A 14,790-nucleotide genomic window follows, 5' to 3' on the forward strand; every position below is an offset into this window, starting at 1 on the left:
ATGTGAATTAACATTTTATTATTTAAATCACCTTTATTTATTGAGCTAGCGGTGGCTCTTAAGAAATGTACCACCAGTGGTTTCCTTCATTGCACTCTACTTTAAGCAATTAAGCAAGTAGAAGGGGGAAACCCCGTGGGGCACTAAGCAAAGGGGCGTCCTCGCCGCCTGCCCTGGATAATTCAGTTTGAATTAGCAGACACCTTTGCACAAATCATTTTAATTACAATTTATAATATCTAGAACAGCGGTCATTTCGTATGACCGCCGGGCTTTCTAGTTTATCCCATATCTAGGAAGGAGATTCACAATATTTTTCTTCACCAGAAGTTCTTAACATAAAAAGGGAAATTCAAAGCCTTTTTTCTAAGCCCAACTGCCTTACCATGTTAGTATGTTGGGAAGATCCTGGCTCCCCTTTGACAAGAATTGTCTTCAGATAACTACAGTTAGAGTTGAACATGGTGGCCAGACGCCATGTGCTCAGGAGCTGGCCAGGCCTGGTCTGGGCTCACACAGTGGCTCCCATTCCTCAGAAAGGACTGCTCCCTGGCACCCCTGTGGAAGGGCCCGCCACACCCGTATTTCCAGGCTCCCCTTCAAATTCCCACCTGACAGTAAATGCTGCAAGGGCAGAATGTGATAGGAAATGCGGAGTCTGATACCTCCTTGAAAAGTGGGCTGAGTGCTGAGGAGGGGTGAGAGCGTGACTGAGTGTGTGCTGCCCTTTGTCTTTGAGGAAGTGAGGCTGCACATGAGAGAGGTGGGGACAATAGGGTGGAGGAAGCATTGACCCAGTGGCACTAAGGACCCAGTGAACCCCTGGAGGGCTTATTAAAACACAGATTGCTGGGCCCTATTCTCAGGTTTCTGATGTAGGAGGTCTGGAGTGAAACCTGAGAATTTGGGGTTTGTTTGTTTGTTTGTGACAGACATAGGGACAGATAGCGACAGGCAGGAAGAGAGAGAGATGAGAAGCATCAATTCTTCATTGTGGCTCCTTAGTTGTTCATTGATTGCTTTCTCATGTGAGCCTTGACTGGGGGCTGCAGCAGACCGAGTGACCCCTTGCTCAAGCCAGAGACCCTGGGCTCAAGCCAGTGACCTTGGGCATCAAGCCAGCAACCTTGAGCTCAAGCCAGTGACCATAGGGTCGTTTCTACGATCCCACACTCAAGCCAGCAACCCCGCACTCAAGCTGGTGAGCCCATGCTCAAGTCGCCAACCTCAGGGCTTCGAACCTGGGTCCTCCGCATCCCAGTGTGACACTCTATCCACTGCGCCACCACCTGGTCCGGCGAGAATTTGTATCTCTAACAAGTTCTCGAATGATGTTGATGCTGTTGGTCCCTTTGAGAACTTCTGTTCTAGGAACAGAAGAGTGAGAGGCTCCCAGGGATTTTGTGCTCAAAAAAGGAGGTAGAGTGTAATAGAAGTGTCTGTGAGAGAAGTATATGAGCCCATTAAATACTTGGGAGACATGAGTAAAGACTGAAATATTTGTTCTTGGCCTTGTTTTTTTTAGTGGAATAGATCTTCTGGACTCAGGGTGGGGGGTACATTCGGAGTCCCCTAATACTTACATGATAAACTTGAGGTTAGTAGCAGAAGACAGGACACAAGTACATTCAGATTAAGGTTTGCAAAGCATCCAAATATCAGGAAAAGACTTAAGAAACATCCTTCGGCAGCCCATGAGGCAGTGATGTCAGAGCAGCAGAGGTGAGCCCTGTACCATGAAAGACTTGGGGCCATAATGGGTCTGGCCTCCCTCCATCTGAGTAGATAACAAGAAGGCCAGTGCGCAACTCCAATTTTCTCTGAAGTCAAGTAGTTTTGCAAAATAGAAACCCCATAGAGTTCAGCTGCTTGCTTGGTCCTCTTGGTGTTAGACCAGGGGTGGTGGACATTTTAACCAAAAGTCAAGGGATTGTCTTTGCCAGAGTGGAGTTCTCAGAAGAGGCAGATGCAGATACTGGCAGGAGAGGTCTCTGGTTTATCGCTGATCCTCGGGACAAGAGCATCTTCCACATCAAAGAAACTCTATTTCCCCAGTCTGTTTCCTCATCTGAAAGACAATGCTGGGCTCCCACCAGGGATCTAGACATGCACATTTAACGAGTGGGGAGGTGCATTATAACAAGCACTGAGTGCTAGGGCTTTGCAGATGCTTTGCATATATTACTGTATATATATATATATATATATGAAAGGACCTTCATAACGGCATAGGTGAGATTCTGGGAGCCTTCCCCACTGCACAGGTGAGGAAACTGAGGTTCACAGATACTGGACGATTTTCCTGGGCCCCATCAGTCATGGCAGAGCAGTGACATTCTCCACTTCACTCTGTACCCTGACTTAGTGGTTCTTGGACACCCCTGCAGAAGTGTGAGCACACAGACCCCTAATCCTCAGCTCTCCCATTCTGTCCCGTAGGGTGGGGCCCGAGTGTCTGCACCTTCCACAGGTTCCCAGGCCATGCCGACGGTGATGGTCCACAGACAATTTGAAAACTACCGAGCTCACCTTATCTCCATATCCCGAAATAGAAATAAAGAATTGGCCAAGACAGGCCCGAGACACCATCATTTTTCTAGCAATGGTTTCTGGTGGAGTAGCAGTTCATGTGGGGCTCACTTTATTTTTTTAATTATTAGTGAATTTATTGCGGTGACATTGGTTAATAAAATTATATAGGTTTCAAGGATACATTTCTATAATACATCTGTATGTTGTAGTGTGTTCACCATCCAGAGTCAAGTCTCTTTCCGTCACCATTTACGCCTGCTTTACCTTCTTCTACTTCCGCCACCCTCATTTCCTTCTGGTAATCACCAGACTGCCGTCTGTGTCTATGAGGCTTTTGTTTTGTTTTGTTTTGTTTTGCTTAATCTCTTCACTCTTCTCACCCAGCCTTCCAAACTCCTCCCTTCTGAAAGCTGTCAGTCTGTTCTTTGTATCTCTGAGTCTGCTTCTATTTTGATTATTAGTTTATTTGGTTCAATAGATTTCACAGACAAGTGAAATCCCACGGTACTTGTCTTTCTCCACCAGGCTTATTTCACTTAACATAATAATTCCCAGGTGCATACATGCTGTCATAAAAGGTAAGATTTCCTTCTTTTTTTACAGCCAAGTAGTAGTCCATTGTGTAAATGTACCACAGCTTTTTTTATCCACTCATCTACTGATGGATACTTGTGCTTTTTCCAGATCTTAGCTATTGTAAATAACTCTGCAAAGAACAGAGGCGTGCATATATTGTTTTGAATTGGTGTTCTCTGGTTTCTTTAGATACATTTCCAGAAGTGGAATTACTGGGTCATAGAAGTTCCATTTTTAATTTTGTGAGGAATCTCCATACTGTTTTCCACAGTGGCTGCACCAGTCTGCATTCCCACCAGCAGTGGAGGAGAGTTCCCTTTTCTCCACATCCTGCCCAGCACTTGTTTGTTGATATGTATTGGTATTAGCTATTCTGACAGGTGTGAGGTGATATCTTATTGTGATTTTAATTAGCATTTCTCTAATGATTAGTGACACTACGCATCTTTTCATATGTCTGTTGGCTTTCTGAATGTCCTCTTTAGAGAAGTGTCTATTAAGTTCCTTTGCCCATTTTTTAAATGGATTGTTTGAGTTTTTGGTGTTGTATAAGTGCTTTATAAATTTTAGATATTGACCCCTTATCAGATGTATCGGTGAGAACGTTCTCCCATGCAGTGGGTTGTCTTTTAATTTCGTTGGTTTCCTTTGCTGAGCACAAATCTTTTAATTTGATGTAGTCCCATTTGTTTATTTTTTCTTTTGTTCCCCTTACCTGAAGAGACGTATCAGGAAAAATACTGCTGTGAGAAATTTCCGAGATTTTATGGCCTGTGTTTTCCTCTAGGATTTTTATGGGTTCCAGTCTTACATTTAAGTCTTTAATCCAATTTGAGTTTATTCTTGTGTATGCTGTAGGAAGATAGTCTAGTTTCATTTTTTAGCATATATCCAATTTTGCCAAAATCATTTATTGAATAGACTGTCTTTCCTTATTTAATATTCCTACTTCCTTTGTCAAATATTAATTGATGAGAAAGGTGTAGGTTTACTTCTGAGCTCTCTATTCTGTTCCATTGATTTATATGTCTGTTTATATGCAGACAGTCACTTCTCTTGTATGCCCTGACCGGGAATCAAACCCAGGACGTCCATATGCTGAGGCTGATGCTCTATCCACTGACCTAATCGACCAGGGCCCATGCTGTTTTGATTACAGTGGCCTTGTAGTATAGTAACTATTCAGGGTCTTTTGTGGTTCCATATAAATTTTTGAAATATTTGTTCTAATTCTGTGAAATATACCATTGGTATCTTGATAGAAATTGCACTGAATCTATAGATTGCTTTGGGTAGTATGGACATTTTAATGATGTTAATTCTTCCTATCTATGAACATGTATATGCTTCCACTTATTTGTATGTTCTTTAGTTTTTTTCTTCAGTGTCTTATACTTTTCTGAGTTCAGGTCTTTTAAATCCTTGGTTAAATATATTCCTAGGTATTTTTTAAATGCAATTATAAATGAGATTGTTTTCTTAGTTTCCCTTTCTGATAGTTCATTATTGGTATATAAAAATGCAAATGATTTCTGGATATTTATTTTATATCCTGCTACTTGACTGAATTAATTTATCAGGTCTAGTAGTTTTTTGGTGGAATCTTTAGGGCTCTCTATATACAGTATCATGTCATCTACAAATAACAACAGTTTTACTACTTCCTTTCCAATTTAGATGCCTTTTATTTCTTCTTCTTGTCTGATTGCTATGGCTAGGACTTCCAGAACTATGTTGAATAAAAGTGGTGAAAGTAGACATCCCTGTCTTGTTCCTGACCTTAAGGAAAATACTTGCAGTTTCTTTCCATTGAAAATAATGTTAATTGTATGTAGTTTTGTCATATATAGCCTTATTTTGTTGAGGTATATTCCCTCTATTCCTACTTTGCTGCTAGTTTTTATCATAAATGGATGCTAGATTTTTCCTGCACCTATTAATATGATCATATTTTATCCTTCATTTTGTTTATGTGGGCTATCATGTTTATTGATTTACGAATATTGTATCAAATTTGCATCCCTGGAATAAATCTCACTTGATCTTTTTAATGTATCGTTGGTTCCAGATTGCTAATATTTTGTTGAGAATTTTAGCATCTTTGTTCATCAGAGACATTGGGCCATAGTTTTCTTTCTTTGTCTTTATCTGGTTCTGGAATTAGGAAAATGCAGGCCTCATAAAATGAGCTTGGGAGTCTTCTATCCTCTTGAATTTTTTGGAATAGTTTGAGAAGGATAGGTGTTAGTTCTTTGAATGTTTGGTTTAATTCATCTGTGAAGGTATCAGGTGCAGAGCTTTTGTTTGTTGGGAGTATTTTGATAACTGTTTCAATTTCATTAGTTTTAATAGGTCTATTCAGATTTTCTGATTTTTCCTGGTTTCTAGGAGTTTACCCATTTCTTCCAGATTGTCCAATTTGTTGGCATATAGTTATTCATAATATTTTCTTACAATTCTTTGTATATCTGTGGTGTCAGTTGTTGTCACTTCTCTTTCATATCTGATTTATTATTTGGGTCCTCTCTCTCCCTCTTTCTTTTCCCTTTTATTTTTATTTTTTGATGAGTCTGATTAAAGGTTTGTCAATCTTGTTTATCTTGTCACAGAATCAGCTCTTGGTGTCATTAATCTTTGCTATTTTTTTAAACTAGTTTGTTTATTTCTGCTTTGATCTTTATTATTTCCTTTCTTCTACTCACTTTGGGCTTTGTTTGTTGTACTTTTTCTAGGACTTTTAAGTGTAAAGTTAAATTTATTTGAATTTTTCTTTTCTTTTTTTAAATTTTTTTAAGTAGGCCTGTTATGCTATGAATTTTTCTATTAGGATTGCTTTTGCTGTGTCCTATGTGTTTCGGATTGCTGTGTTTCATTTTCATTTGTTTAAAGGTATTTTGATTTCTTCCTTGATCTCACAGTTAACCTATTCATTAGTTAGTATTATGTTATTTATCCTTCATGTCTTTCTGTGTTTTTCAGAGTTTTCTTTCCTGTGATTGATTTCTTGCTTCATACCATTATGGTCAGAAAAGATGCTTAATATGATTTCAATCTTCTAAAATTTATTGGGACTTGTTTTGTGTCCTAATGTATGGTCTATCCTAAAAAATGTTCCATGTGTACTTAAAAAGAATGTATATTCTGCTGCTTTCAATTAATTAATTTTAATTAAATCTATCTGGTCTAGCATGTCATTCTAGGCCACTATTTCCTTGTTGGTTTTCTGTTTGAAAGGTTGATTTATCCACTGATGTAAATGGGGTGTTAAACTTCCCTACTATGATACATAATACTGTATTATGTTCATCAAGATTAGCTTGATATACTTAGGTACTCCTATCTTGGGTGTGTAAATGTTGACAAGAGTTATATACTCTTGTTAGACAGCTACCTTTATCATTATGTAGTATCCCTCTTTGTCTCTTATTATAGACTTTGTTTTAAAGTCTGTTTTATCTGATAAAAATATTGCTACCTCAGATTATTTGTTCATTTCCATTTGCATGAAATATCTTTTTCCATCCTTTTACTTTTATTTTTATTTATTTATTTTTTGTATTTTTCTGAAGCTGGAAACGGGGAGGCAGTCAGACAGACTCCCGCATGCGCCCGACTGGGATCCGCCCGGCACGCCCACCAGGGGGTGATGCTCTGCCCATCTGGGGCGTCGCTCTGTCGCGACCAGAGCCACTCTAGTGCCTGGGGCAGAGGCCAAGGAGCCATCCCCACCGCCCGGGCCATCTTTGCTCCAATGAAGCCTTGGCTGCGGGAGGGGAAGAGAGAGACAGAGAGGAAGGAGAGGGGGAGGGGTGGAGAAGCAGATGGGTGCTTCTCCTGTGTGCCCTGGCCGGGAATCAAACCCGGGACTTCTGCACACCAGGCCAACGCTCTACCACTGAGCCAACAGGCCAGGGCCCATCCCTTTACTTTTAGTCTGTGTGTATCTCTCATTCTGAGGGCGGGTCTCTTGTAGACAGCATATGTATGGGTCTTGTTTTCTTATCCCATCTGCTACCCTATGTCTTTTGAATGGAGCAAGCCATTTTCACTTAAAGTGATTATTGATAGGTATGTATTTGTTGCTATTTTATTCTTATAAGTATGTTGCTCTGTTTCTTTCTCCTTTTCTTCTTTTTCTCCTTTTCCTTCTCCTCCTTATTCTTCTAGAAGGTCTTTTAACATTTCTTTTAATACTGTTTTGGTGGTGATGAACTCCTTTAACTTTTTCTTGTTTGGGAAGCTCTTTATTTCTCCTTCAATTTTAAATGATAGCCTTGTGGGGTAAAGTAGCTTTGGTTATAGGTTCTTGCTTTTCATCACTTTGAATATTTTATGCCAAGCCCTTCTGGCCTGAAATTTTTCTGTTGATAAATCAGCTGTCAGTCTTATGGGAGCTCCCTTATAGGTGACTTTCTCTAGCTGCTTTTAAATTTTTTTTCTTTGCCTGTAACTTCTGCCATATTAATTATGGTGTGTCTTGGTGTGAGCCTCTTTGGGTTTATCTTGTTTGGGACTCTCTGCAATTCCTGGACCTGTGTGCCTTTTTCCCTCACCAGGTTTGGAAAATTTTCAGACATTATTTCTTCAAATACATCTTCAGTCACTTGTTCTCTCTCTTCTCCTTCTAATACCCCTATGATGTGGATGTTGCCATGCTTCATGTTGTCCCAAAGGTCCCTAAAACTATCCTCATTTAAATGTTTTTTTTTCTTTTTTGCTGCTCTATTGGGTGTCTTTTGCTGCCTTGTTTTTAAAATCACTGATTTGATCCTCTGCTTTATCCAACCTACCATTTATTCCTTCTAGTGTATTCTTCATTTCAAATATTATTGTCTTTATTTCTAATTGGTTCTTTTTCATGGTTACTATACCTGGTGTTCCCTTTAGAGCTGCAAGATTGGCTAGGAAGACAGGGGGCTATGAAATCCTATTGAAACAGTCTTCTTATCCAACCTTGATTTTTCTCTGTCTTTGTGCCCACATGCTTCATTAGACAGCAACTGTGAATATTAATAAAGAAGAGAAGAAACAAAACAAACTGGATGCCTACCACATCACCTATAAATGGTTCTGTAACTCCAGTGCTTTCCTGTCTCTTCCTGGGGGCATCCTCTTTCCATGGGAGTTTGAGGGACCAGCTGGAAGAACAGCTCAGAGTGACCACGCAACCAGAAGGACAGGCCCTGGTGGGGAAATACCGCAGCCTCTTCATTCGCAAAGGGAACACTCTCAGTTGTGTCCAGTACGACTGAATCTCAGTTGTCCACAGTGACCTATTGACAAATGATTTTTTAAGGCTTTGTTGACTTTCCTCCTCTTCCCATCTCACTGCCTTGTTCTCTCAGGTAGTTCCCCGGGATAACTCCTGAATATACCACTTGCATCCAAATTCTTTATTTTAAGCTTTTGAAGGAACATTGACCAGGACCAGTGCTGAAATCATCATTTGAAAACGATCTGATAGTAGAGGGAGAAAACTAAGTGGGTGACCCCATCACTCAGTCCGCATATGGTGCTTGCACTTATGATTGTGCAGAATGCATCACAGACTTCACGCCCTTAATGCCAAAGCATCACAACACACCCACAATAAAATGGCAATAAGCTGATTCCAAAAAAAGTCTAATTTTGCTCAAAGAATCTTGCTTTTTTTTTATTTTGTTCTGGGAATCTCTAAAGTGGGCAATCGGATATATAGTTATCCTGAACTGAATAATTTCAGTAAACAGAGATACTTTCATTTAATATTAATTACATTTAAATATTGGAATCAGATTAGGAGGCCAGACTGAGATTAGCAACACCAGAGAGAGTCCTAGGTCACTCTTTTCTTGTGGCAGAATGGTCAGGTCCTTCTACCAGGCTGGGCCTCTGAGCCTGACATAACTGCCCCACCTTCCCACCTCCACCCCAGACACAGGACAGCGTCTTTATCAGCCCTTGACAGGTCCCACCATGACACCGACATATAGCGTGGCAAGATCCGACCCGCCCTATTGCTGTCTGCCTGCTCCCAGGCATGTGCTCTGAGGCCTAGCCATCACGCTGCATTTGCGCTAACGCCAAAAGGGCCATCAGAGAGCACATGACCATCAATTCACGTGACAGAGACCAACAGTAGGGAACAGTGACGATCACCGACCTGTTCACTGGGGTTTCACTCTGAGATCAGCAAGTAAGCATTAACTATTTAATTAGTCACCTAATTAGTGATGGGCTGCACTGAAGGTTTCTGATGTCCTCAGACAAATGTAAAGATAAAAAGCCTAATTAAGCACTCGGCTGGCTGCTACCAAGCCCCACAGCTGCCCCGGATATTGTGTGGTCCTGTGTGGCCCGGTAACAGGAGTGACAGTCATCTGGCCACAATTGTAGCTTTGCCAACATGCCTACTATTCCAAGCTATGCTTAGTGACCAGATGAGGGATCAACCTCCAGGGCCTGAGTACCTGGCACATCCCAGTGGTAGAACTGGAAGACAGGTCCAGCTTGGGCTCCAGGCCCACCAGTGCTTTCCGGGAATCAGAGGGTCTATCTCACTAGTCACACAAAGGGTTGTCGGACAGCACCCAGGGCTGCTTCAGTCATGTCATCTCAGGACTCACAGGTGCGTTTTTCTAGTGCCATTATAGGCTCTTCAAGAGATTCTCTACATCAGAATTGAATTAGGAAGGATTTTAAAATAATGAATTAAAAGGAACTGCTCTGTAATTAGCACTAAATAATACAACATACAGAAACACAGACATGAGCGAGCTGAGACAGAATGCGATAGCAACTGCTTCAGCTCAGCCTTCTCCTGCCCACGAGACAGTGAGGAAGCCACTGTGTCATCCCAGGCGGGGCCTCGCTCTCCGGGCCAGCGCCTGTGAAATGGCCCGAGGCCGGCCTGTCTCAGGGGCTCCTGGGCGATGCTGATACTGCTGGTTCACAGACCACATTGTGAGTGAAAAGGCTACAAACTTGAGTTCAGAGACTTGGTTCCTGCCCCTTTTTTGATATAGCTTTCCTATACTTCCTTTTAAAAATGATTTTGGAGTACTTTTGTGGAAAGCTTGAAGTATTCAAAGTATTCTACTTGGGGAGTTCAGCAGGGCTAGACTCGGTACACAAAGTGCCTGGTAAAAATATGGCCCCCAAGCTTTGTGGGAAGAGGTTTCCTGCTTTCTAGAAAGAGCTTTCAGGGGCTAGAAGCTCACCCTGGGCCTGGCTGTCTGTCCGAGAAAAGGGAATTCGCCTCAGCCCTCTGATACAGTTAGTGCAATTCCTAGGGTGACAGCACCTTCCGAGCTGGCAGGACCATGGTCCCCCTGCTGTGACCCTCCCCCAGCATGGTGAGCAGAATAGGACCACTTGTCACGGGCATAGCACTGGTTAGTAACAGAGAGGGTCTGATGGTCAAGGCCAACTTCTTTCTGCTTTTCCAGTGGTTAGGGTTTTTTTTTTAAGTCTTGTTAATATAAGTACTACAAAAGATAACATATGTGAAATGCTTATGCTGCCCAAGCCAAGAACTTTCAGTCCCAAAGTCCCAAGCAGCCAAAGGAACACAACCTGTCCGTCACAAGAACCATACTTTGAAAACAGTTTCAGTTCACCACGTGAATGTCTTGGGCATAATGAAGAACACAGATAATTAGAAGAAAAGTGCCTTAGGGCCCAATTCCATAGTATAGGGGTTTATCTTCTACACCCCTTCCTCCAGAGAGCTCCCCCCAGCCTATACCTATTGTCCTTCCCCTGCTCAGCTGCTGGTCCCCAGCACAGGCCCACCTTGAAGGTGCATGATGGGAAGGACGGCCAGGTGCATCTGCAGCTGGAGAACGTCCTGGCCACAGGGGGGCTGTGGGCCTGAAAGGCTTCTCATGGAGTTGCTTAGTTATAGCACCCTCAGAAGACTGGGGTGGGGGGGACCAAGCTATTTTTTTTTTACAGGGACAGAGAGGGACAGATAGAGACAGACAGACAGGAACGGAGAGAGATGAGAAGCATCAATCATCCGTTTTTCATTGTGACACTTTAGTTGTTCATTGATTGCTTTCTCATATGTGCCTTGACAGCAGGCCTTCAGCAGACCTAGTAACCCCTTGCTCAAGCCAGTGACCTTGGGTCCAAGCTGGTGAGCTTTTTTTTTTTTTTTTTTTTTTTTTGCTCAAGCCAGATGAGCCCGCGCTCAAGCTGGCAGCCTCAGGGTCTCGAACCTGGGTCCTTCTGCATCCCAGTCCGACGCTCTATCTACTGTGCCACTGCCTCGTCAGGCTGGGACCAAGATATTTAAGACTCACCCCAACCAGAATTACCTTGCAGCCCTGTCCTTCTGCATCAGCCCATCAGTGGCCTTGGGAGAGTGGACAGATACTGCAGAAGGCTGGATGGGCAGGACTGCCACTCAGCCCCGCCCTGTTGGGTTCACCAGGACCAGGCAGATGGGAGACAGGGAGGATGCCCCTGTGTGCCTATAGAACGCCTGCCACACGTTACTGATCCTGGAGGGCCCCAAGAGGCCTTGTCCTAGTAAGGACCAGATGATGTCAGGTGACGTACGGGCCTGACAACCGAAGAAAATAAGGTGTGTCTGTGCAGGTGTAACTGGATGGGTAGCCGCTGGGGGCCAGACAGAATACTGTACTAAAAAAAAAAAAAATTACATGCTCGCTTCAGCAGCACATGTACTAAAATTGGAACGATACAGAGAAGATTAGCATGGCCCCTGCGCAAGGATGACACGCAAATTCGTGAAGTGTTCCATATTAAAAAAAAAAAAAATTAAAACATCATCCTCACTATTCCTCCCCACATGCTAGTTATTAGTTGGTGACTTTGGGTAAATCCCGTCAGCTCCCCTGTATTCCCTTGGCCCTTGGGGAAAGAAGGAAATGACAAGGGCAAAGAATTTATGCAAAGACTGTGTTCGTTTGGTGCCCTTTGAAGAGGAGACAAATGTGCCTTGTCATTTTTTTGCATGTAAATAACAAGAACAAAGGGCTGTTTCTTTTGTCACCAGATGACAGGTCACCAGATTCTTTGGAGATGCTCTGCCGCACTGGCCTTCCAGGAGCCAGGCCGGCTGAGTGGGTAGCCCAGTGCAGGGGCTGGAGGAGGGCACTTTCGGAATCTGGCCTCCAAAATGTGAATTTAGTCTTCACTGGGGGCCAGTGTGTTTGGTGAAAACTTGTGTTTCTTCCATTTCATTCCAGCTCAAATAATTTATAAAATCTAGTTCAAATGGCAGTTAAACAAGTAAAATAAAATATGCAGCAGGTTACTATGGTGACTGCTAATTTAAAATAATTAGAGAAAATAATGAGAAAGCTATTTCCTCTCTTAAGGATTAGAGCCCCGTAAACTGATACCAGTCTATTTTTAGTGCATGTAAGCTGGGTAAGGATGATAGAGAATTATGAGTAATTTAAAATGCTTTTAAAACGTCTGCCTGATTGAGGAATTTAATCAACTGACGTACTGATATTAAAATTTATACGTCTTTATTAAATCTAAATTGATTCCACAAAAAGAAAATCATATGTAAATGTCTCAATGAAATCATTTAAATGAAACATAATGACTAAGTATATAGCTAAACTATGATTTAAGACCTGTTTATGATAACTTCTTGACTACTATAATTTCACTACTCCACCCTGATAATTCATCATTCAGAAATGGTTGCAAACATCTTGCCGTTCAGAGTCTTAGATAATGAGACCCATCAGAACAAATGAAACCCTCAAGCGATGGTGCGGCACACAGAGAAAAATGGATATTTCTGGATGCTTCTCATTTCCTTCTTGCAACCAGAGACCACTGTAGACTGACCACAATATTTAAATCCCATGAATTCTGTTCCTGATTTCAATAATGACAGTTGACTTATTTCTGGCTGACTAAGGGTATGTATGTTACAGATAACTGAACAAATTAGAAAGTGAAAAATCTTAATCCGTTTATGGGGAAATCAAATGAGCAAAATAACCATGCGGGGTTCGCTCTCCCCATACCCACCAGGCGTCAGCACCTTCAGGAGACGTTTCCTCCATTCTTTTCCTTGTCTGACCCTGACAGGTTCGCTGGTGCTAGAGGGATCCTGGTGGGGCCGCTTTCCCCGTCCTCCTAGAGGGGTCCTGGTGGGGCCGCTTTCCCCGTCCTCCATTTGCCTCTTTAGCACTTTAAGCTTTAAACAGTAGCTAAAGTTTCGCATGAGCAAAAGGTTTTGGGAAAAACTAGACGCTTAATTCGGCAATCTGTAGTTCCCCAAAGTCAGTTGTTTTTGTTTTCCTCAAAAAACAAATGAGGAAACTGAGTCTGAGAGATGTTAAGTGATACATCTAGGGCTTCGTGTCAGGTGGTGGCGATGCCAGGCGGTGAACCCAAATTCTTTGACAGCAACCCGTGCTTTTCCTGTGAAGGAGGGGCTGGGATGCAGGGAGCGTGTGGAGAGCAGGTCAAGGGAAGCTCAGAACCCTCAGGAACCACCTACCAAGAAAATAAGCTCTGGAAGGAAACCTGTTTAGTGCTTTGAGGAGAACAGAACATCGCATCAAAGGCTGCAGGTGCTAGTCTTCCCTGTGGGTTTTATTCTGTCACCTAGCACCCAAAATGCAAGGGTTGGAAGATAGGTCCTGGCCTCTTAGCCATTTCTACCAGCCTATTTGTGATGCATGCAGTCAAAACTGGTTCCCAAACCAGCCTGATCGTATGGAGTACCTGTTACCATTCAGGTTCCCAGAACCTCCCTTGGGAGTTTCTGATTCAGTATGTATGGTGTGGGGTCTGAAAAACCACATCTGTAACAGATGCTCCACAGGATGCCTACGATCTGGCCAGTATGGAGAACACGTATGGAATGGGAGTTGGCGAATTTGTTCTGGAAAGGCTCAGAGTGCACACATTTTAGACACTAAAAACCATTTAGTCTCTGTTGCAGCTACTCAAACCTGCTGTTGTATCAAGAAAACAGACACTGCATAAAGAAATAAATGGGTCTGTGTCCCAACAAAGCCTTATTTCCAAAAGCAGGTGGACAGCAGATTTGACCTGGAAGCTACAGCTTGCCAACCCCTGGGTTAAAATATGCCAAGGTATGTGGGGTGACAAACAAATTCAGGTCTGTTCTTTCAAGGGACATTATCTGGTGAGAAAAAGAAGGTCCCTTAAAAAAAAAGAATAAAGTAAAACAACTCACCAAAATATCAATGTCTCTAGGAAGGAAATTCCAACAGTGGACGCACCAACCACAACAATCCTGGCATTGACAGTTATTTTAGGTTCCAGCGATAGTTTTCTGTTTGTATGGGTCAAGGCATAACTCAACTGGAAAAAAAAACACAAAAAGAGGGACTTGAGGAAAATGTAGCTGAAATTTGTACTCTCAAGTTGGAAATTTTGTGGAATTATTTAACCAGTATATTATCAGCAAATCAAACTGACTAGTGCCCATGAACAACCATGGTGAAATTATTGGGGAGGCATTTTAAGACATTAATGTAAGAATATGAAATACACTTAATACCTAGACTGGTTCATATCAAAATTCTGGGTTTAGGTCATTTTTGTCCTAGAGTTGACAAATGTTTCATATAGAACTGAGGTCTTTTATGATTAGAGACAATAAGATAAATAATCCCACAAAAAGACAAGTTGCTTCTGGAGAACCTAGAGTTTCATGAAAGTTCCCAAGTCTTT

The 14,790-nt window shown here is 42.2% G+C and overlaps 1 protein-coding gene and 1 non-coding gene across 3 annotated transcripts in view; one reads left to right on the forward strand and one right to left on the reverse strand.

The window, feature by feature from the left end:
• Window positions 1–14,790, reverse strand: part of CFAP61 (cilia and flagella associated protein 61) — a 381,775-nt gene that overhangs the window by 148,005 nt on the left and 218,980 nt on the right. For both annotated transcript variants that reach the window (XM_066236726.1, XM_066236727.1), the window contains exon 19: window positions 14,291–14,418. In XM_066236726.1, coding sequence (XP_066092823.1) covers window positions 14,291–14,418 — 128 coding nt within the window. The remainder of the gene's footprint in view (window positions 1–14,290; window positions 14,419–14,790) is intronic.
• Window positions 11,757–11,863, forward strand: LOC136309726 (U6 spliceosomal RNA). Its single transcript, XR_010726377.1, has one exon. It is a non-coding gene; the product is annotated as a U6 spliceosomal RNA (small nuclear RNA).

The sequence above is a fragment of the Saccopteryx bilineata genome, chromosome 6 (assembly GCF_036850765.1).
Source record: "Saccopteryx bilineata isolate mSacBil1 chromosome 6, mSacBil1_pri_phased_curated, whole genome shotgun sequence".
NCBI classification, from domain to species: domain Eukaryota; kingdom Metazoa; phylum Chordata; class Mammalia; order Chiroptera; family Emballonuridae; genus Saccopteryx; species Saccopteryx bilineata.